Source organism: Hypanus sabinus, chromosome 3 (genome assembly GCF_030144855.1).
Source record: "Hypanus sabinus isolate sHypSab1 chromosome 3, sHypSab1.hap1, whole genome shotgun sequence".
In the NCBI taxonomy this organism is placed as follows: domain Eukaryota; kingdom Metazoa; phylum Chordata; class Chondrichthyes; order Myliobatiformes; family Dasyatidae; genus Hypanus; species Hypanus sabinus.
The window spans coordinates 5,481,717-5,504,129 of NC_082708.1; the positions used below are offsets into that span (position 1 = coordinate 5,481,717).

General features: G+C 49.9%; 1 protein-coding gene across 2 annotated transcripts; it reads left to right on the forward strand.

The window, feature by feature from the left end:
- The first annotated feature begins 1,176 nt into the window (after window positions 1-1,176).
- On the forward strand, window positions 1,177-20,522 carry LOC132391004 (secreted frizzled-related protein 2-like). 2 transcript variants are annotated; one of them, XM_059963602.1, is made up of 4 exons: window positions 1,177-1,460; window positions 5,803-6,641; window positions 10,366-10,446; window positions 18,919-20,522. In XM_059963602.1, exons 2-4 carry the CDS (start codon window positions 6,116-6,118, stop codon window positions 19,230-19,232), a joined length of 921 nt encoding a protein of 306 aa, XP_059819585.1. In that variant the 5' UTR covers window positions 1,177-1,460; window positions 5,803-6,115; the 3' UTR covers window positions 19,233-20,522. The 2 variants fall into 2 exon arrangements, with proteins under 2 accessions (XP_059819585.1, XP_059819584.1); XM_059963601.1 differs by having other exon boundaries at window positions 1,177-1,448.
- The last annotated feature ends 1,891 nt before the right edge of the window (window positions 20,523-22,413 follow it).

Sequence of the window (22,413 nt, forward strand, 5' to 3'; positions counted from 1 at the left end):
CGAGACCCTTCATCAGGACTGGAGGGAAAAAGCTGAGTCAGAGTTAGGGGGTAGGGGAGGGGAGGAAGAAACACAAGGTGAAACTAGGAAAGGGATGGGTGAAGTAAAGAGCTGGGAAGTCCATTGGTGAAAGAGATAAACAAGGAGGAGGGGGGAATCTGATAGGAGAGGACAGAAGGCCATGGAAGAATGGGAAGGTAGAGGAGCACCAGAGGGAGGTGATGGGCAGGCAAGGAGATGAGGTGAGAGAGGGGAATGGGAATGAGGAATGGTGAAGGGGGGTCATTACCAGGTTCAAAAAATTGAAATTCATGCCATTAGGTTGGAGGCTACCCAGACGGAATACAAGGTGTTGTTCCTCCAACCTCATCCCTACAGTGGAGGAGGCCCTGGATAGACTTAATGGAATGGAAATGGGAAGTGGAATTAAAATGGGTGGCCACTGGGAGATCCTGCTTTTTCTGGCAAGTATAGGTGCTCGGCAAAGCGGTCTCCCAATCTGCATCGAGTCTCACTGATACACAGGAGGCCACACCGGGAGCACCGGGTGACCCCAACAGACTCACAGGTGAAGTGTTGCCTCACCTGGGAGGACTGTTGGGGCCCTGAATGGTAGTGAGGGATGAGGTTTAGGGGCAGGTGTGGCACTTGTTCCACTTGCCAGGAGGGAGATCGGCGAGAAGGGATGGGGGAGACGAATGGACAAGGGAGTCTTGTAGGGAGCGATCCCCGCGGAAAGCAGAAAGAGGGGGAGAGGGAGCGATGTGCTTGGTGGTGGGATCCTGTTGGACATGGCGGAAGTTGCAGGAAATTATGTGCTGGATGTGAAGGTTGGTGAAGCCCCGAGTGAAATAGCTTTACACTAACCGCTACGCGACTGTGGCCTCTCCCCGCCCCCCATACTTCCCTTCCTTTTTGCATTACTTACTTATTTTTATAGTAATTTTTAAATGTTCTGTTGCCACAGAACAACATATTTCACACCACGTCACTGATAATGGACCTGTATCTGATTTCAACGCCCCCCCCCCCCCACAACACTTGGCCACAGTCCCTCCCCAGAGTTGCTCATTCCTACACATCGCTGTTCATAAATTTAAACCAGCCCTTCAAGGCAAGTTTGCAAAAGTCTGCTACACCCCCCTGAGACATAAACAACATCAGGGAGCTGAAGTGTGGACTCGCAGTGATGGGCGGGACAGTGAGAGGCCCTAGTGGGAGATTTATTACATGCCAATTTTAACTTCTCACAGCTACCAGCTCTCCCTCACAGAACACAAAACTGCTGGGGGAACCTGCCTCTGTGTCTCCCTCACACAGCGTCCGGGCTTCATCGGAGACAGCACGAAGCAGGAAGCAGGAGAGACTGGAAACTCGAAAGGAGTGAGAGGGAAAAGAGGGGAGAGACAGGGCTTCACCAGACAACAGGAATCCGACAGTTAAAGGAGGTGAATGGGCAGGTTGTACTTCACTGGTCATTCCAACACTCTCTCTCTCTCCCTCTCTCTCTCTCTCTCTTTCTCTCTCTCTCTCTCTCTCTCTCTCTCTCTCTCTCCTGTCTCTCTCTCCTCTTTCTCTCTCTCTCTCTCTCTCTCTCTCTCTCTCTCTGTCCCTCTCTGTCCCTCTCTCTCTCCTCTTTCTCATTCTGTCTCTCTCTCTCCCTCTCTCACTTACTGTCCCTCTCTCTCTCTCTCTCTCTCTCTCTCTCCCTCTGTCTTTCTCTCTCTCTCTGTCTCTCTTGCTTTCTCTCTTGGTCCCTCTCTCGTCCTCCCTCTCTCTGTCCCCCCCCCCTCTCTCTCTCTCTCTCTCCTGTCTTTCTCATTCTCTCTGTCTCTCCCTCTCTCACTTACTGTCCCTCTCTCTCTCTGTCTCTCTCTCTCTCTGTCTCTCTCACTCTCTCTCTCTGTCCCTTTCTCGCTCTCTCTCTGTCTCTCTCTCTCGCTCTCCCTCTCCCACTCTCTCTCTTTCCCTCTCTCTCGCTCTCTCTGTATCATTCTCCCTGTACATCTCTACCTCTCTTTCTTCCTGTCTGTCTCTTTCTCCCCCTCCCTCGCTCAATCTTTCTCTTACCATCTCTGTCTATCTGTCTCTCTCACTCTCTCTGTCTCCTTTTGTCTGTCTCGCTTATACACTCTTTCTCTGTCTATCTCTGTCTGCCTTAAACTATTTCTCTCTTGCTGTCTCTTCCCCTATCTTTCTCCCTTTCTTTCTCTTCCCCTCTCTCCAACTGTGCATCATCCTCTCTTTCACCTCCTTTGCAACCTCACTCTCCCCCTCTCCCTTTCCTTCTCTCACCTCCTCCTTCTACCACTCTCTCCTTCTCTCTCTCTTCTTTCCTCTCCTTTTGTCAATCTCTAGTCTCTACCACACATTTTCTCCTTACATGCTCCCTCTCTCCTGTCTGTCCATCTCCCTCTGTCTCCTGTCTCAGTCCATCTCCCCATCTCCTGTCTCAGTCCATCTCCCTCTGTCTCCTGTCTGTCCATCTCCCTCTGTCTCCTGTCTCAGTCCATCTCCCCATCTCCTGTCTCAGTCCATCTCCCTCTGTCTCCTGTCTGTCCATCTCCCTCTGTCTCCTGTCTGTCCATCTTTGTCTGTCTCCTGACTCAGTCCATCTCCCTCTGTCTCCTGTCTGTCCATCTTTGTCTGTCTCCTGACTCAGTCCATCTCCCTCTGTCTCCTGTCTCAGTGCATCTCCCTCTGTATCCTGTCTGTCCATCTCTCTCTGTCTCCTGTCTGTCCATCTCTGTCTGTCTCCTGTCTCAGTGCATCTCCCTCTGTATCCTGTCTGTCCATCTCTGTCTGTCTCCTGACTCAGTCCATCTCCCTCTGTCTGCTGTCTGTCCATCTCCCTCTGTCTCCTGTCTCAGTGCATCTCCCTCTGTATCCTGTCTGTCCATCTCCCTCTGTCTCCAGTCTCAGTCCATCTCCCTCCTCTGTCTATCAGAATCAGAATCAAGTTTATTATCACTGACATATATTATGAAATTTGTTGAAGATTGCAAGACAGTAAAATCTTTGAGAGTTAGAATTAAATTAAAAAAATAATGTGAAAGGGGTATTAGGGCAGAGTTCATCATCTGTTATGAAATCCAATGGCAGAGGGGACGAAGCTGTTTCTAAAATATAGAATGTGTTTCTTCAGGCTCCTGTACCTCCTCCCTGATGCGGGAATGAGAAGAGAGATTATCCCAGTTGGTAAAGGACTTGCTTTATTGCTCAGCTTTCTTTCTTACTCTTGGTGTTCCTGATCCAATCTGTTTGAAGGGACAGTGTTGAGCGTTATTTATTCTGTGTCTGACCCTGGGAGTGTGTGATGGGACAGTGTGGAGGGAGCTTCACTCTGTGTCTGACCCTGGGAGTGTGTGATGGGACAGTGTGGAGGGAGCTTCACTCTGTGTCTGACCCCGGGAGAGTGAGATGGGACAGTGTAGAGGGAGTTTCACTCTGTGTCTGACCCTGGGAGTGTGTGATGGGACAGTGTGGAGGGAGCTTCACTCTGTGTCTGATCCCGGGAATGTGAGATGGGACAGTGTGGAGGGAGTTTCACTCTGTGTCTGACCCTGGGAGTGTGTGATGGGACAGTGTGGAGGGAGCTTCACTCTGTGTCTGACCCCGGGAGTGTGAGATGGGACAGTGTGGAGGGAGTTTCACTCTGTGTCTGACCCTGGGAGTGTGAGATGGGACAGTGTGGAGGGAGTTTCATTCTGTGTCTGACCCTGGGAGTGTGTGATGGGACAGTGTGGAGGGAGCTTCACTCAGAGTCTGACCCTGGGAATATGAGATGGGACAGTGTGGAGGGAGTTTCACTCTGTGTCTGACCCTGGGAGTGTGTGATGGGACAGTGTGGAGGGAGCTTCACTCTGTGTCTGACCCCGGGAGTGTGAGATGGGACAGTGTGGAGGGAGTTTCACTCTGTGTCTGACCCTGGGAGTGTGAGATGGGACAGTGTGGAGGGAGTTTCATTCTGTGTCTGACCCTGGGAGTGTGTGATGGGACAGTGTGGAAGGAGCTTCACTCTGTGTCTGATCCCGGGAATGTGAGATGGGACAGTGTGGAAGGAGCTTCACTCAGAGTCTGACCCCAGGAGTGTGTGATGGGACAGTGTGGAGGGAGCTTCACTCAGAGTCTGACCCTGGGAATGTGAGATGGGACAGTGTGGAGGGAGCTTCACTCAGAGTCTGACCCTGGGAATGTGAGATGGGACAGTGTAGAGGGAGCTTCACTCTGTGTCTGACCCTAGGAGTGTATGATGGGACAGTGTAGAGGGAGCTTCACTCAGAGTCTGATCCCAGGAGTGTGAGATGGGACAGTGTGGAGAAGAGTGATGCTGAGAAGTTCCAGATGGAGAGCAACCAAGGAAAGTGTGAAGTGATTTACTTTGGAAGGTGGAAATTGAAGGCTGAGAACAGGGTAAATGACAGGTTTCTTAGCAGTGTGGAGGAACAGAGGCATCTTGGGTTCCATGTCCATAGATTCCTCAAAGTTACTGAGCAAGTTGATAGGGTGGTTAAGAGGCCGTATGGTGTGTTGGTCTTCATAATCTGGGAGATTGAGTTCAAGAACTGCGAGGTAATGTTACAGCTCTATAAACCCCTGGTTAGACCACACTTAGAATATTGTGTTCAGTTCTGGTCACCTCATTATAGGAAGGATGTGGAAGGTTAAGAGTGGGCACAGAGGAAATATACCAGGATGCTGCCTAGGTTAGAGAGCAGGTCTTATGTGAATATGTTGAGTGAACTAGGGCTTTTCTCTGTGGAGTGAAGGATGAGAGGAGGCTTGATCGAAGTGTACAAAATGAGAAGAGGTGTAGATCAAGAGGACAGGCAGAGACATTTTACCAGGATGGAAATGGCTAACAATCATTTTTCATGTGTTGCTTTGAATTTCCAGTATCTGCAGACCTTCTGAAGTTTATAATTTAAAGGTTTGTGGCCTGGATTGGGGAGCATGCCTTATGAGAATAGGTTGAGTGAACTCTGCCTTTTCTCCTTGGACTGACTGAGGATGAGAGGTGACCTGATAGAGGTGTGTAAGATGATGAGAGGCATTGATCATGTGGATAGCCAGAGTCTTTTTTCCAGGGCTGAAATGGTTGCCACAAGAGGACACAGGTTTAAGGTGCTGGGGAGTAAGTACAGAGGAGATGTCGGGGTAAGTTTTTTTACTCAGAGAGTGGTGAGTGTGTGGAATGGGCTGCTGGCAATGGTGGTGGAGGCAGATATGATAGGGTCTTTTAAGAGACTTTTGGATAGGTACATGGAGCCTAGTAAAATAGAGGGCTATAGGTAAGCCTAGTAATTTCTAAGGTAGGGACATGTTCAGCACAAATTTGTGGGCCGAAGGGCCTGTATTGTGCTGCAGGTTTTCTATGTTTCTGTGTTTCTATGTAAAATTCAGAGTCTTAGCCTAAAATGTTGACAGTTTATTCATTTTCATAGATACTGCCTGACCTGCTGAGTTCCTCCACCAATTTATGTGTGTAATTTTAAAGTGTTTGGAGGAAAGTTAGGGGTGGGGAATGTCAGAGGTAGGGTTTTTTTTACACAGAGAGTGGTGGGTGTGTGAAACACCCTGCCAGGGGAGGTGGTAGAGGCAGAAACAGAGGGGACATCTTAAATAAGATGATAGAAAAATGGAAGTCATTTTGGGAGGGAAGGGTTAGGTTATTCTTAGAGTAAGTTAAAGGGCTGACACAAGATTGTGGGCTGAAGGGCCTGTGTTCTACGTTGTATGAATTCAGTGACTGAGTGACAGGTGGGCAGTGACAACCACCCTTTTCTCTCTTTTCACTCACAGGCCGAATTAAGAGTAACCTTCATTCTTGGCTGTGAATCGGCCACTGAAGACAATCAACTGATTTGTGGAATAAGTATCCTGGGCTTCCTCCTGCCAGACGGGATCCCTGAAGGAGCAGATCTCTGGGCTGGACGTTGACCTTTAACCTTGTTGGAGATACAAGGAGACCTGATTTGAAGGCTTTGACTGTGGCAACGAGTCATTTTCCAGCCAAAGAGGCCATCTTAGGCTCAACGAGTTGTCTCAAACCCCAACATCAACCAGCTTTCCTGTCCTTGTTGTCCTTGTTCGAGCAGGAAGGCAAGGGTTGGCCATGTCTTGGCAGGCTTGCTCTCTCTGGAGTTGGGTGGGAGCAAGGGCCCTGGCGTGTCTCCTCCTGGCCTTCTGCTCGGGCCTAGCCCCAGCCGCCGAGATGCCAGGCTTCCCCCTCGGGTTCTCAGTCCCGGGCAAGAGCAACTGTAAGCCCATCCCGCACACCATGACGCTGTGCCACGGAGTGGGGTACAGTGAGATGAGGCTCCCCAACCTCCTGGGGCACGACACCATGAAGGAGGTGGTACAGCAGGCCGCCTCCTGGGTGCCCCTCCTCAGCAAGCACTGCCACCCGGACACCCGCAAGTTCCTCTGCTCGCTCTTCGCCCCGGTGTGCCTCAGCGAGCTCCAGGAGGCGATCCAGCCCTGTCACTCGCTCTGCCGCGACGTGAGGGACAGCTGTGCCCCCGTCATGCTGGCATTCGGCTTCCCCTGGCCCGAGATGTTGGACTGTCACCGCTTCCCGGCGGGTAACGATCTCTGCATCCCATCCGCCAACTCGGAGGAGGAGAGCATCCAGCAGGAAGGTAAGGCCGATGTTACTTCGAGTCATAGAGCACAGATCAGGCCCTTTGGTCCATCTAGTCTGTGCCAACTGTTACTCTGCCTCTTTCCATCCACCACACCCAGACCAGAGCCCTACGTAGCCCTCCCATACAGCTACTCATCCAAATTTCAATTAAATTCAACACTTGTGCTGGCAGCTCGATCCAAACTCACAACTTTGAGTGAAGAAGTTCACCCTCATGTTCCCCAGAAACATTTCACCTTTCACCCTTAACCCATGACCTCTAGTTCTAGCCTCACCCAACTCGAGTGGAAAAGGCCTGCTTGCATTTACCCTATCCTTACTCCTCATAATTTTGTTTACCTCCGTCAAATTTCTTCTCGTTCTCCTATGCTCCAGGGAATAATGTCCTAATCTTTTCAACCTTTCCCTGTAACTCAGGTCAAGGACCAGCAACGTCTTTGTAAATTTCTCTCTACTTCTGCTCAGCAACCCACGTAGCCAAAACACTAACTGTACCGCTCTCTCCCAACAGTCACTTATTCCCTGAAATTCTAGTTTCTGTTCCAGTTTAAATTTTATATACTAACTCTCTCACCTCCTTCTTCCAGTCCTGATGAAGGGTCTCAGCCCAAAACGCAGACTTTTAACTCCCTTCATAATAGTTGCTGCCTGATCTGCTGAGTTCCTCTAGCATTTTGTGTGTGCCCCTAGTTCCCCCCATCCCCACGTTTTATTTTCCCTTATCCTTCTGGCCCCATTACCCCTTTCCCCTCTCCCCGACGCTCATGACCTGCCCATCACATATCTTCCTCCCTCTGATTCCCTGCCATCTTTCTGTTTTCCTATGGACCATTCTCCTCTCCTATCAGATTTCTTCTTCTTCAGCCCTTACCTCTTCCACCTATCACCTCCCAGCTTCTTACATCACTCCCACTCTCACCCACATTTGCTCCTCACCTGGATTCACCCACCATCCAGCAGCTTGTACTCCTGCCCCTTCTCCTCCTTTTATTCTGGCTCCTGACCCCTTCCTTTCCAGTCCTAACAGAGGTTCTCAGCCTGAAAAATCCACTGTTTATTCCCCTCCATAGATGCAGCCTGACCGGCGGAGTCCCTCCACCGTGTTGCATGTGTTGTCCAGCGTGTATTGAACACTGAACAGAGAGCATTCTAACAGTACAGGCCCTTCAGCCCACAATGATGTGCCGACCTTTTAACCTTCTCTAAGCTCAATCTAAACCTTTCCTCCCACATAGCCTTCCATTTTCCTATCATTGGCCTATCTAAGAGTTTCTCAATTGTCCCTGATGTATCTGCCTCAAATGTTTTTTTGAAGCTGTTACATTGGGAGACTAATGCATCAAATCTGTTTGTTTGCCTCTGATTGGTGGTCGAGCTGTCCAATTATTCTGCACAGGAGTGGTTGAAAGTTGGGTTCTGCTTGTGAGTTTAACGGAGGATTCGGCCCGTCTCCACTCCTGGAGGCCCGACAAGGATAGGACAAGGATAGGATAGCCTGAGCTGTTCAGGGGAGACACAGTAGTGTGGCGGCTAGCATAACGCCGTCACAGCACCAGCTGTAGGACTGGGGGGTTCGGTTCCTACCGCTGCCTGTGAGGAGTTGCACATTCTCCTCGTGACCGCGTGGATTTCCTCCCACGTTCCAGTTCGGGTTAGCGAGCTGTGGACGTGTTACGTGGAGGCATGCCAACACTTGCGGGCTGCCCTCAGCACGTTTCGATGTACATGTGACAAATAAAGCTCATCTCCTTAAACAAGCAGCTGGCCAGGGCTCTGGGCAGTGCTGAGAGCAAACTCACCACTGCAGCTGAACGCAATTTGCAAACGCCGATGTTGCACAGCGCCACTAATTGGCGGTGAAACCCTTTGGGGACACCCTGAGACTGAAACACAGCATTCCTTTAAACTCCAGCGACGCCAGCCACCGGGGCTCTGTTCAGCTGCTGGCAAAAGGCAGGGCTTAGATCACAGGGCAAGAGGGCCAGAGAACAAAAAATCAATTCCGAAAACTCAAACGAATTTAAGATTTAAAAAAAAGAGCTGAAAATACAGTCTCAATAAAATTCTGCTCAAAGCTGCCAAATTTTTTGTAAAATCCCCAGGAGCTCTTCAGAGAAGGAAACTTGTGGTTATTGCCTGGAACGGCCCCACAAAGCTACCCTGTAGTTCAAATTCAAGTTTAACCGTAACCGTGAGCACAGTCAAATGAAACACCGTTCCTCTGGGACCAAGGTGCAAAGCACGGTGCCTCAGAGAGGTCTCTGTCACCCAATGTGCCACCATGTACATGCACCCGGGGGGTGTGAGGGTGCTGGCATTTATACCACATCCCTAGCTGTCCTCAGGAAGGTGGGGGTGAGGCACTGGAGTCAGAGCTCCGGGAATGAGGCTTACTGATATTTCACCTCAGTAATGTAGTGGTTAGCACAACGCTATTACAGCTCAGGGTTCAGAGTTCAATCCCGACATCGCCTGTAAGGGTTCCTACTGTGTGCGGGGTTGGTTGTTGTAAATTGTCCTGTGATTAGGCTGGGGTTAAATCGGTGGGTTGTTGTGTGGCTGGGCTCTGTGGGCCGGGAGGGCCTGTCCACAGTGTCTCTCTAAATAAAATCGCATTAGGGGCTGGGAGGGGAACCTGCGGGTGTTGGTGTTCCCCCAAGCCCCTATCTTCCTCCTCCTTTCGGTGCGGTGACCAGTGAAAGGCCAAGACAGAGTGGATCTGGAGAAGATGTTTCCTGTAGTGGAGGAGTCTAGGAACAGAGGGCACAGCCTCAGAGTAGAGGGGCATCCAGTTAGAACAGAGACGAGGAGGAATTTGTTTAGCCAGAAGGTGATGCATCTGTGGAATTCTTTACCACAGACAGCTGTGGAGACCAAGCCATTGGGTATATTTAAAGTGAAGATTGATAGATTCTTGATTAGTCAGGGTGTCAAAGATTACGGGGAGAAGGCAGGAGAATGTGGTTGAGAGGGATAATATTTATTTATTTGTTATTTTGAATTACAGTACAGTATGGGTCCTTCCCACCTAATCAGCTCTGCTGCTGTGTGACCCACTAACATACCATGAAAGCCTGGTTAAACCACACATGGAGTACTATGTTCAGTTCTGGTTGCCTCAGTATAGGAAGGATGTGGAAGCTTTAGAGAAGGTGCAGAGGAGATTTACCAGGATGCTGGCTGGATTAGAGAGCATGTCCTATGAGGATAGATTGTACAAGTGGAGGCTTTTCTCTCCAGAGTGAAGGAGAATGAGAGGTGACTTGATAGAGGTGTTCAAAATGATTGAGACGTATATTAAGAGGACAGCCAGAAATGTTTTTCCAGGGGAAAAATGGCTAATCTGAGGGGGCATAATTTTAAGGTGATTGGAGGAAAGTATCGGGAGGATGTCAGAGGTAGTTTTTCTTTGCACAGAAAGTGGTGGGTGCATAGAATAGACGGCCAGGGCTGGTGGTGGAGGGATTTACATTAGGAACAATTAAGAAACTCTTAGATAAGCTTGTGGATGAAAGAAAAATGGAGAGTTATGTGGGAGGGAAGTGTTAAGTTTATCTTAGAGTAGGTTAATGGGTCAGCACAACATTGTGGGCTGAAGTGCCTGTACTCTGCTGCTCTATGTTGCCAAAGATTCCTTGCTGTCTGACCACCCGGACAGGATTTTGAAATGACTGTGGACTTGGATGATTCCTAATTGATTATGTTGTTGGTCATTTCAGAATCAAAGATCTGCGATCCCTGCAAATCGGAGGGAGAGGTCGAGGGAGACATTCTAGCGAATTACTGCAAAACTGACTTTGGTAAGATTCAGAAACGTATCGCTGTGGAAAGGTACCAATGTAAGCAAAACTTCGTGAAGTTAAATCAGCTTGGTTTCCAAGGAGACGCCAGGCAGGTCAGTCCATCACAGGTAAAACCTCCCCTCCATTGAGCACATCTACATGGAGCACTCCACAAGAAAATAGCATCCATCACCAAGGATGGATCCAGGCCATGCTCTCTTCTCACTGCTGCCATTGGGCAGGAAGTACAGGAGCCTCAGGACCCACACCACCAGGTTCAGGAACAGTAATTACCCTCACCCATCAGGTCCCACACCACCAGGTTCAGGAACAGTAATTACCCTCACCCATCAGGTCCCACACCACCAGGTTCAGGAACAGTAATTACCCTCAACCATCAGGTCCCACACCACCAGGTTCAGGAACAGTTATTACCCCTCAACCATCAGGTCCCACACCACCAGGTTCAGGAACAGTTATTACCCCTCAACCATCAGGTCCCACACCACCAGGTTCAGGAACAGTTATTACCCCTCAACCATCAGGTCCCACACCACCAGGTTCAGGAACAGTTATTACCCCTCAACCATCAGGTCCCACACCACCAGGTTCAGGAACAGTTATTACCCCTCAACCATCAGGTCCCACACCACCAGATTCAGGAATAGTTATTACCCCTCAACCATCAGGTCCCACACCACCAGGTTCAGGGACAGTTATTACCCCTCACCCATCAGGTCCCACACCACCAGGTTCAGGAACAGTTATTACCCTCACCCATCAGGTCCCACACCCCCAGATTCAGGAACAGTTATTACCCCTCAACCATCAGGTCCCACACCACCACATTCAGGGACAGTTATTACCCCTCAAGCATCAGGTCCCACACCAACAGATTCAGGAACAGTTATTACCCCTCAACCATCAGGTCCCACACCACCACATTCAGGGACAGTTATTACCCCTCAAGCATCAGGTCCCACACCACCAGATTCAGGAACAGTTATTACTCCTCAACCATCAGGTCCCACACCACCAGATTCAGGAACAGTTATTACCCCTCACCCATCAGGTCCCACACCACCAGATTCAGGAACAGTTATTACCCTCACCCATCAGGTCCCACACCACCAGATTCAGGAACAGTTATTACCCCTCACCCATCAGGTCCCACACCACCACATTCAGGGACAGTTATTACCCCTCAAGCATCAGGTCCCACACCACCAGGTTCAGAAACAGTTATTACCCCTCAACCATCAGGTCCCACACCACCAGATTCAGGAACAGTTATTACCCCTCAACCATCAGGTCCCACACCACCAGGTTCAGGAACAGTAATTACCCTCAACCATCAGGTCCCACACCACCAGATTCAGGAACAGTTATTACCCCTCAACCATCAGGTCCCACACCACCAGGTTCAGGAACAGTAATTACCCTCAACCATCAGGTCCCACACCACCAGATTCAGGAACAGTTATTACCCCTCACCCATCAGGTCCCACACCACCAGGTTCAGGAACAGTAATTACCCTCAACCATCAGGTCCCACACCACCAGATTCAGGAACAGTTATTACCCCTCACCCATCAGGTCCCATACCACCAGGTTCAGGGACAGTTATTACTCCTCAACCATCAGGTCCTACACCCCCAGGTTCAGGGACAGTTATTACTCCGCAACCATCAGGTCCCACACCCCCAGGTTCAGGAACAGTTATTACTCCTCAACCATCAGGTCCCACACCCCCAGGTTCAGGAACAGTTATTACTCCTCAACCATCAGGTCCCACACCACCAGGTTCAGGGACAGTTATTACCCCTCAATCATCAGGTCCCACACCACCAGGTTCAGGAACAGTTATTACCCTCAACCATCAGGTCCCACAACCCCAGGTTCAGGGACAGTTATTACCCTCAACCATCAGGTCCCACACCACCAGGTTCAGGGACAGTTATTATTCCTCAACCATCAGGTCCCACACCACCAGGTTCAGGAACAGTAATTACCCTCAACCATCAGGTCCCACACCACCAGATTCAGGAACAGTTATTACCCCTCACCCATCAGGTCCCATACCACCAGGTTCAGGGACAGTTATTACTCCTCAACCATCAGGTCCCACACCCCCAGGTTCAGGGACAGTTATTACTCCTCAACCATCAGGTCCCACACCCCCAGGTTCAGGAACAGTTATTACTCCTCAACCATCAGGTCCCACACCCCCAGGTTCAGGAACAGTTATTACTCCTCAACCATCAGGTCCCACACCACCAGGTTCAGGGACAGTTATTACCCCTCAATCATCAGGTCCCACACCACCAGGTTCAGGGACAGTTATTACCCTCAACCATCAGGTCCCACACCACCAGGTTCAGGGACAGTTATTACTCCTCAACCATCAGGTCCCACACCCCCAGGTTCAGGAACAGTTATTACCCTCAACCATCAGATCCCACACCCCCAGGTTCAGGGACAGTTATTACCCTCAACCATCAGGTCCCACACCACCAGGTTCAGGGACAGTTATTACTCCTCAACCATCAGTTCCCACACCACCAGGTTCAGGGACAGTTATTACCCCTCACCCATCAGGTCCCACACCACCAGGTTCAGGAACAGTTATTACCCTCACCCATCAGGTCCCACACCCCCAGATTCAGGAACAGTTATTACCCCTCAAGCATCAAGTCCCACACCACCACATTCAGGGACAGTTATTACCCCTCAAGCATCAGGTCCCACACCAACAGATTCAGGAACAGTTATTACCCCTCAACCATCAGGTCCCACACCACCACATTCAGGGACAGTTATTACCCCTCAAGCATCAGGTCCCACACCACCAGATTCAGGAACAGTTATTACTCCTCAACCATCAGGTCCCACACCACCAGATTCAGGAACAGTTATTACCCCTCACCCATCAGGTCCCACACCACCAGATTCAGGAACAGTTATTACCCTCACCCATCAGGTCCCACACCACCAGATTCAGGAACAGTTATTACCCCTCACCCATCAGGTCCCACACCACCACATTCAGGGACAGTTATTACCCCTCAAGCATCAGGTCCCACACCACCAGGTTCAGAAACAGTTATTACCCCTCAACCATCAGGTCCCACACCACCAGATTCAGGAACAGTTATTACCCCTCAACCATCAGGTCCCACACCACCAGGTTCAGGAACAGTAATTACCCTCAACCATCAGGTCCCACACCACCAGATTCAGGAACAGTTATTACCCCTCACCCATCAGGTCCCATACCACCAGGTTCAGGGACAGTTATTACTCCTCAACCATCAGGTCCCACACCCCCAGGTTCAGGAACAGTTATTACTCCTCAACCATCAGGTCCCACACCCCCAGGTTCAGGAACAGTTATTACTCCTCAACCATCAGGTCCCACACCACCAGGTTCAGGGACAGTTATTACCCCTCAATCATCAGGTCCCACACCACCAGGTTCAGGAACAGTTATTACCCTCAACCATCAGGTCCCACACCACCAGGTTCAGGGACAGTTATTATTCCTCAACCATCAGGTCCCACACCACCAGGTTCAGGAACAGTAATTACCCTCAACCATCAGGTCCCACACCACCAGATTCAGGAACAGTTATTACCCCTCACCCATCAGGTCCCATACCACCAGGTTCAGGGACAGTTATTACTCCTCAACCATCAGGTCCCACACCCCCAGGTTCAGGGACAGTTATTACTCCTCAACCATCAGGTCCCACACCCCCAGGTTCAGGAACAGTTATTACTCCTCAACCATCAGGTCCCACACCCCCAGGTTCAGGAACAGTTATTACTCCTCAACCATCAGGTCCCACACCACCAGGTTCAGGGACAGTTATTACCCCTCAATCATCAGGTCCCACACCACCAGGTTCAGGAACAGTTATTACCCTCAACCATCAGGTCCCACAACCCCAGGTTCAGGGACAGTTATTACCCTCAACCATCAGGTCCCACACCACCAGGTTCAGGGACAGTTATTACTCCTCAACCATCAGGTCCCACACCCCCAGGTTCAGGAACAGTTATTACCCTCAACCATCAGATCCCACACCCCCAGGTTCAGGGACAGTTATTACCCCTCACCCATCAGGTCCCACACCACCAGATTCAGGAACAGTTATTACCCTCAACCATCAGATCCCACACCCCCAGATTCAGGAACAGTTATTACCCTCAACCATCAGGTCCCACACCACCAGATTCAGGAACAGTTATTACCCTCAAGCATCAGGTCCCACACCACCAGATTCAGGAACAGTTATTACTCCTCAACCATCAGGTCCCACACCACCAGGTTCAGGGACAGTTATTACCCTCAACCATCAGGTCCCACACAATCAGGTTCAGGGACAGTTATTACCCCTCAACCATCAGGTCCCACACCACCAGGTTCAGGGACAGTTATTACCCTCAACCATCAGGTCCCACACCACCAGGTTCAGGGACAGTTATTACTCCTCAACCATCAGGTCCCACAACCCCAGGTTCAGGGACAGTTATTACTCCTCAACCATCAGGTCCCACAACCCCAGGTTCAGGAACAGTTATTACCCTCAACCATCAGGTTCCACACCACCAGGTTCAGGAACAGTTATTACCCCTCAACCATCAGGTCCCACACCACCAGGTTCAGGGACAGTTATTACCCTCAACCATCAGGTCCCACAACCCCAGGTTCAGGAACAGTTATTACCCTCAACCATCAGGTTCCACACCACCAGGTTCAGGAACAGTTATTACCCTCAACCATCAGGTCCCACACCCCCAGGTTCAGGGACAGTTATTACCCTCAACCATCAGGTCCCATACCACCAGGTTCAGGGACAGTTATTACCCTCAACCATCAGGTCCCACACCACCAGGTTCAGGAACAGTTATTACCCCTCAATCATCAGGTCCCACACCACCAGGTTCAGGAACAGTTATTACCCTCAACCATCAGGTCCCACACCACCAGGTTCAGGGACAGTTATTACCCTCAACCATCAGGTCCCACACCACCAGGTTCAGGAACAGTTATTACCCTCAACCATCAACTGATCCTGTGTGGATAACTTCACTCTCCTCAACCCTGAACTGATTCCATAACCTATGGATTCACTTTCAAGGACTTTACAGCTCATGTTCTGAGTTTTTATTTAATTATCTATCTGGTTATTGTTTATTTGTTTTTTTATATATTTTTTATTTCAGATTTACACCTTTTTTTCTTCTTTTGTGCATTGGTTGTTTGTGAATGGTTCCCACTGTATTTTTTGTCCCAGTGTGAATGCCTGCGAGAAAATGAATTCCAGGGGAGTCCATGGTGACATAGACATGCTTTCCACTTGGAACACTGTGAATGGCGTCCAAGAGGAAGCAGTGGGAGGTTAACAAAGGGAACTCCGGACCTTAGAGTTCAGGTGACAGAGCGATGGCTTAAAATGGGAATGACACAGAAACTTCCAGAAATAAATGGCACTAAAGTTTCTCGGGATGATACATTGGTGACATAATCCTTCAGCCTCCTTTCTCCAGATACCCGGGCTCGACCGGTCCTCAGGTGCTGTCTGTGTGGAGTCTGCACGTTTGCTCTGTGACCGTGTGGGTTCGCTCTGGTGCACCAGTTCCCTCCCATATCCCAAAGACCTGCTGGTCAGGGGGTTAAGTAGCTGCCGTAAATTCTTCCCCCCCCCACCCCCCGTGGATGGGTGACAATCAGGAGAGTAACAAGTGTTTCGTGTAGAATGAATCATAGTTAGTCAACAGAGAAACAGGCCCTTCGGTCCATCTCATCCATGCCTGCCTTTGTGCCTTCTTGAGCTCGCCCCTGCATAGGGCCCACATCCCTCTAAACCAGCGGTTCCCATCCTCTGTGTGTCACAGACAAATGTCATTAACCTATGGGTCTGTGGACTCCAGGTTGGGAACCCCTGCCTTTTCCCATTGATGTACCTGTCCAAGTGTTTTTTAAATGGTGCAATCGTGCCCACATCGACTGCTTCCTTGGGCAGCTCGTCCCACACACCCACCACACTCCATGTGGTAAAGCTTGTCCCTTTCAAATCTTTCCCCTCTGCCCTCTAGTTTTAGACTCCCCTACCCTGGGGAAGAGACTGCAACCATCTCCCACATTTATAAACCTCTATCAGGTTACCCCTCGGTCTCCTTCACGCCACGATAACAGTCTCGGTCTGTCCAGTCTCTCCTTGTACATATCTCAGGCTCTCTGTTCCCGGCCACATTTCTGTGAATCTTTTCTGTCCCCTCTCCTTCTCCTTCTTTTTGCTAGCTGACCAAAACTTCACATAATACTCCAGGTGTGATCTCACCAAAACCTCCAAGTGCTGTAACATGACGACCCAGTCCATAGAGTCATAGACCAATACAGCATGGATACAGGCCATTTGGCCCATTTGGCCCATCTAGCCCATGCTGATCATGGTACCCACCCAGCTAGTCCTGATTTCCTGCATTCGGCCCATTTCCTTCCAAGTGCTTCTTATCGTATCTGCCTCACCCACTTCCTCCGGCAGCTTGTTCCATATACTCACCACCTTCTGTGGGAAAAAGTTGCCCCTCAGTTCCCTTCTCATCCTAAACCTGTCCTCCCTAGATCGTGGACTCCCCTACCCTGGGGAACAGACTGTTATGGACACTGTTGCTGGACAGTGTGGCATGAAGTGCCGGAAGAGACCTGTTCCGTGTTGTATCTCAATAAATAAATAAGTATTTTCTCCATTTTTTCCCAGTTTAACCATGACTTTTGTATAACATGGTGACCAAAACTATGCACAGTACTCTAAGTGCTTCCTACAGATGACTGACACACTGTAACGTAATGTCCCAACTCCTATACCCAATGCCCAGACAGATGAAGGCCAACAAGCTGAAACCCTTGTTGATGCCCCTTTCAACAATCTCCACACTTGTACCCCTCATCCTTCTGTTCCATTACACACCTCTAGTGCCCTACCAGAGGTACGATGTCCCATTCTGGCTTGACTTCCCAAACTGCATGACCTCACACTTATCAGTAATTGAAATCCATTTGCCACTCCTTAGCCTATTTCCCTAACTAATCAAGATCCTTCTCCAGAGATGCTGCCTGACCTGCTGAGTCCCTCCTGCATTTTGTGTGTTGCTTTGGATTTCCAGCCACTGCAGACTCAAGATTTGGCCCAGACCGTCACGGGTAAAGCCCTCCCTACCATTGAGCACATCTACATGAAACGCTGTCATAGGAAAGCAATATCCATCATCAGCAATCCACACCATCCAGGCCGTGCTCTGTCTCTCTGCTGCCATTAGGTAGAGGGTACAGGAGCCTCAGGACTCACACCACCAGATTCAGGAAATGCCCGTCAGCCATCAGGCTCTTGAGCAAAAGAGGATAATTACACTCGTCTGTTGAGAGGTTCCCACCACCAATGATCTCACTTTAAGGATTCTTTACCTTGTTACTTCATGCTCTCGGTTTTCATTGCTATTTATTGGGACTATTTGTTGTTTTTTTGTTGATCCTGTTATAGTCACTATTCGCTGAGCATGCCCAGAGGAAAAACAATCTCAGGGTTGTACGTGGTGACATGTGTGTACCCTGATAACTAATTTTTTTCTTCATCTTACTGCTTTGAACTCTGAATCAGCCTCACTGAACTGATGAATGAATCTGTATCAGCTTGTCTTTCACGGGATCTTGCTATGTTTCCCACAGCCACGACTGCCCCAGGCTGACTTCCAAAGGAAGTCTGCTCATTCGGGACAGTCAGAATCTGATCAGGTTTATTATCACTGACGTGCTGCGAAATTTGTTCTTTTGCGACGGCAGTGCGGCGTAATACATAAAACTACAGTAAATTGCAGTGAAAATATAGAAAACAAATAAGTTGTGCAAAGACGAAAAGATTAGTGAGGTAGTGGTGATGGGTTCGTGGTCTGTTTAGAAATCTGATGGCAGTTTCTAAAACATTGAGTGTGCGCCTCAGGCTCCTGTACCTCCTCGCTGTCGGTAGGAAGGGGGCACGTCCTGGGTGATGGAGGTCCGTAATGATGGATGCCGCCTCTCTGAGGCATCGCCTTTTGAAGATGTCCTCAATTCTGGGGAGGCCAGTGGCCCCGATGGAATTGTCTGAGTTTACAACTGTCTGCAGCTTTTTCCGGTCTTGTGCAGGGGCCCCTCCAGACCAGACGATAACACAAATCAGCTAGAATGCTGTGCACGGTTCAGCTACAGAAATTTGTGAGTGTATTTGGTGACATCAAATCATCACAAAGTAGAGCTGCTGTGCCTTCTTTGTAATTACATCAATATGTTGGACCCAGGATAGATTCTCAGATATGTTGACACCCAGGAACTTACAGCTGCTCACCATTTCCCCTCCAGAAGAAAATTCAGAGGCTCAGGTGAGAGAGAAACATCTGACTGACCTTTCCTCTGTTTTCACCTTCCTTTCCCCTCCCGGTCATACCCAGTACTGAAGGTGAAAGTCAAGGACATCGTCTACCTCAATGGAGATGCCAGGATCATCCTGGAGCCCCGCAGCAGGGCGCTGGTGGCACCCGAGTCCATGGATCAGAGCGAGGAGCTGTGGCTGGCGGGGGGCTCGGCTTGTACCTGTGACGTCCTGCGGGATCGCTCCGCTTCCCACCTGGTGATGGGGCAGCTGCAGGGGGAGGGCAAACGGATGGTCACTCTGGTCAGGCACTGGCAGGGCAGCAAGCGGGACCTGCGCAGGATGGCCAGGGGCTTCAAGAAAGTCCGCTGCTACCCAGGCAACAGGAACTAAGGAAGGAACCCCCTGTCTGCGGCTGCTATCACTCAGCCATGGCTCTCTGAATCTCCAACCCAGCCTCCCTTCCCTCCATCAAATACTCCATCCCCAACATCTCCGGCCCAGTCCAGAACATCCAAACCTGTACCCCTCACACAGTGACCCTCCCTCACTGCCACCCCTCACACAGTGTGACCCTCCCTCAGTACATCCCTCCCAGTGTGACCCTCCCTCAGTACCACCCCTCCCACAGTGTGACCCTCTCTCAGTACCACCCCTCCCACAGTGTGACTCTCCCTCAGTACCTCCCCTCCCACAGTGCGAACCTCCCTCAGCCACCCCTCACACAGTGTGACACTCCCTCAGTACATCCCTCCCAGTGTGACGCTCCCTCAGTACCACTCCTCACAGTGCGATGCTCCCTCAGTACCACCCTCCCACAGTGTGACCCTCCCTCAGTATCACCCCTCCCACAGTGTGACCCTCCCTCAGTACCACCCTCCCACAGTGACCCTCCCTCAGTACCACCCCTCCCACAGTGTGACCCTCCCTCAGTATCACCCCTCCCACAGTGTGACCCTCCCTCAGTACCACCGCACCCACAGTGTGACCCTCCCCCTGTGACCATTTGTATATACTGTCCAGCTTGGGGATTGTTTGCATTTCAACACTTGACCCGTGTTGTCAGTGACCGTACACTGCTCTGGGAACTGGTGTAGTGAAACCCTTGCTCTGCCCTAACTTTGGATGTCTCCGCTGGGAATCCCGTCTGTAATCCTTATCAAGATCAAGTTCAGCTTTGTTGTCTTCTGACTGTACATATATACAACCAAACGAAACACGTTCCCCTGGACCACAGTGCACCCACACAACATTTATCACACGCAGCACATAAAACAAAATTATTTCCATAGATAATAAAATATATTTCAAAATATGTGTAGTGTGCAGCGCAGGTAAACAGTGACACTCCCCTAGTGACAAGGCCTGGGTTGTGGCAGGGTATCCATTAATCTCACAGTCTAGGGGCAGCTGTTAGCTCCCCATTGCTGAGAGCTCTGAGACTGGCTGTACCCACAGTGCCCGAACATACGGCTCACAAGCGTCTGATCTGAGGTTTACAGTGTTGGGGGAATAAAACTAGGGTGAATCATTCTCACTGGAAGCTCCTGTGATATCCAAATGAATCTGTTTAAATTAGCCTCTCCCAGCGAAATATAAAAAATAGCTGTAGATTCCTGTTGCATTGTGACATGTACCGCAAATCAGCAAATTGTAAAAATGTATCCAAAAATAAACTTTCTTTTCGTAGCCTGTTGTTCGCTATGCAGTACAGTTGGTAAAGACATTGTGATATGCGATGTAGAGTATGGTACACTTATCAGGCCACCTCTAGTATTAGTATTTGGGCGTTACAATAGCGCCGCGGTTTGTGTTATATGTTACAGCCCCCGCGACCGCAGTTCAGTTCCCGCTTGCTGTCTGTAAGGAGTTTGTAAGTTCTCCCCGTGACTGCGTGGGTTTCCTCCGGGTGCTCTGGTTTCCTCCCACAGTCCAAAGACATATGGGTCAGTAGGTTAATTGGTCACATGGGTGTAATTGGGTGGCACGGGCTGTTGGAGGACAGAACAAAGAACGTTACAGCACGGCACAGGCTCTTTGGCCCTCAATGTCGTTCCGACCTTCTAACCTACTGTAAGATCAATCTAACTCTTTCCTCCTACATAGCTCTCTATGCTTATTTCATCCATATGCCTCTCTAAAAGTCTCTGAAAAGTCCCTAATGTTTCTGCCTCGACCACCATCGCTGTCAGCTTTTCCACACAATCACCACTCTCTGTGTAAAAACCTCCCTCTGGCATCCCCCAAGCTTTCCTCCATTCACTTTCTCTGGTACACTCTGCATTGTCGAATTTACCTCAGAACTACCCCAGAGTCGAGTTATTAAAAAAAAACAAACTCATTCCCTAGTTCTGCCGGCTGGGAACGAGGCCAAAGTCACACAGAGTGTTGACAGCATTAAATATTCTGGCTCTGGCACTCTGACATTCTCCACACAGGGAATTCTGCAGACCCTTCGGACAAATGATGTGTCTGCACTTGTGGTTTACTACAACGTGTCTTAAAAAGACCCTCAGGGTGTAACTCAGCTCAACGCACTATGGTTGTTAAATTTAATCACGTTAAGATTAATTATCCCGAACATTCTGTTCCCTCGCTGCACTTCCGCACAGCCTCGTTGGCTTCATTATATTTTTATTAAGCATGCGTGAACACCTCGAGGATTTCAATCTCCTGCTTTAGTGTTTACAGAGGATTTAGTCTGGTGTGAATTCCATTCCCAGTTCAGATCATTCACTTTTGGAAGCAAAGTTTCTAATCCCAGAGGCAATGTAAGCTATGTGTTGAACGGAGACACAGATGCAGCCCACACCAGGTTTCATACATATCCTCTGTTAGCCTTAAATGACACCAAATTGGGAAGGGGAGCAGTGAGTCATTTTGACACAGAAAGAGGAAGGAACTCTTGACCTTTTACTTCCCCTCACTTGCCCATCATTTCCCTCTGGGTCCCCTCCTCCTTTCCTTTCTCCTATTGTCCACTCTCCTCTCCTATCAGATTCCTTTTTCTCCAGCCCCTGACCTTTCCCACACACCTGGCTTCACCTTAAACCTTCTTGCTACCCTCCTTCCCCTCCCTCCCCATCTTCCCCCTTCCTTCTTGGTCCTGAAGAAAGGTCTCAGCCCGAAACATCGACTGTGGATGCTGCCCGCCCTGCTGAGTTCCTCCAGCATTTTGTGAGCATTGCTTGGATTTCCAGCATCTGCAGATTTTCTCTTGTTAGGAAAGGAGTTAGTTTGTTAACCCCTTCACGCCCTACGCCCCGTAGGCCTTGGACAGCAACTCGTCAAAGTTCCTCTGTCCTGGGCCACGGTTTCAAGTTGACCACAGGCGTAGCTGGTCTTCAAAGCTCTTTTCTCTGCCCGGGGTGAGCTCTTTGGGGCTTTTGTTGGTCTTTCTGTGGGCTCTGGGTTTTTATGGGTTGGGGTTGCTAGCCCCGGGCCCAACCCTCCTCCTTTCAGAGCCAGGCTTGGGACCGTCCATGGCGGAGTTAAAGAGGAAAGCAACACACACGGCGCTGGAGGAACTCAGCAGGGCGGGCAGCATCAATCAGACATCCCACCTCTCCCGGAA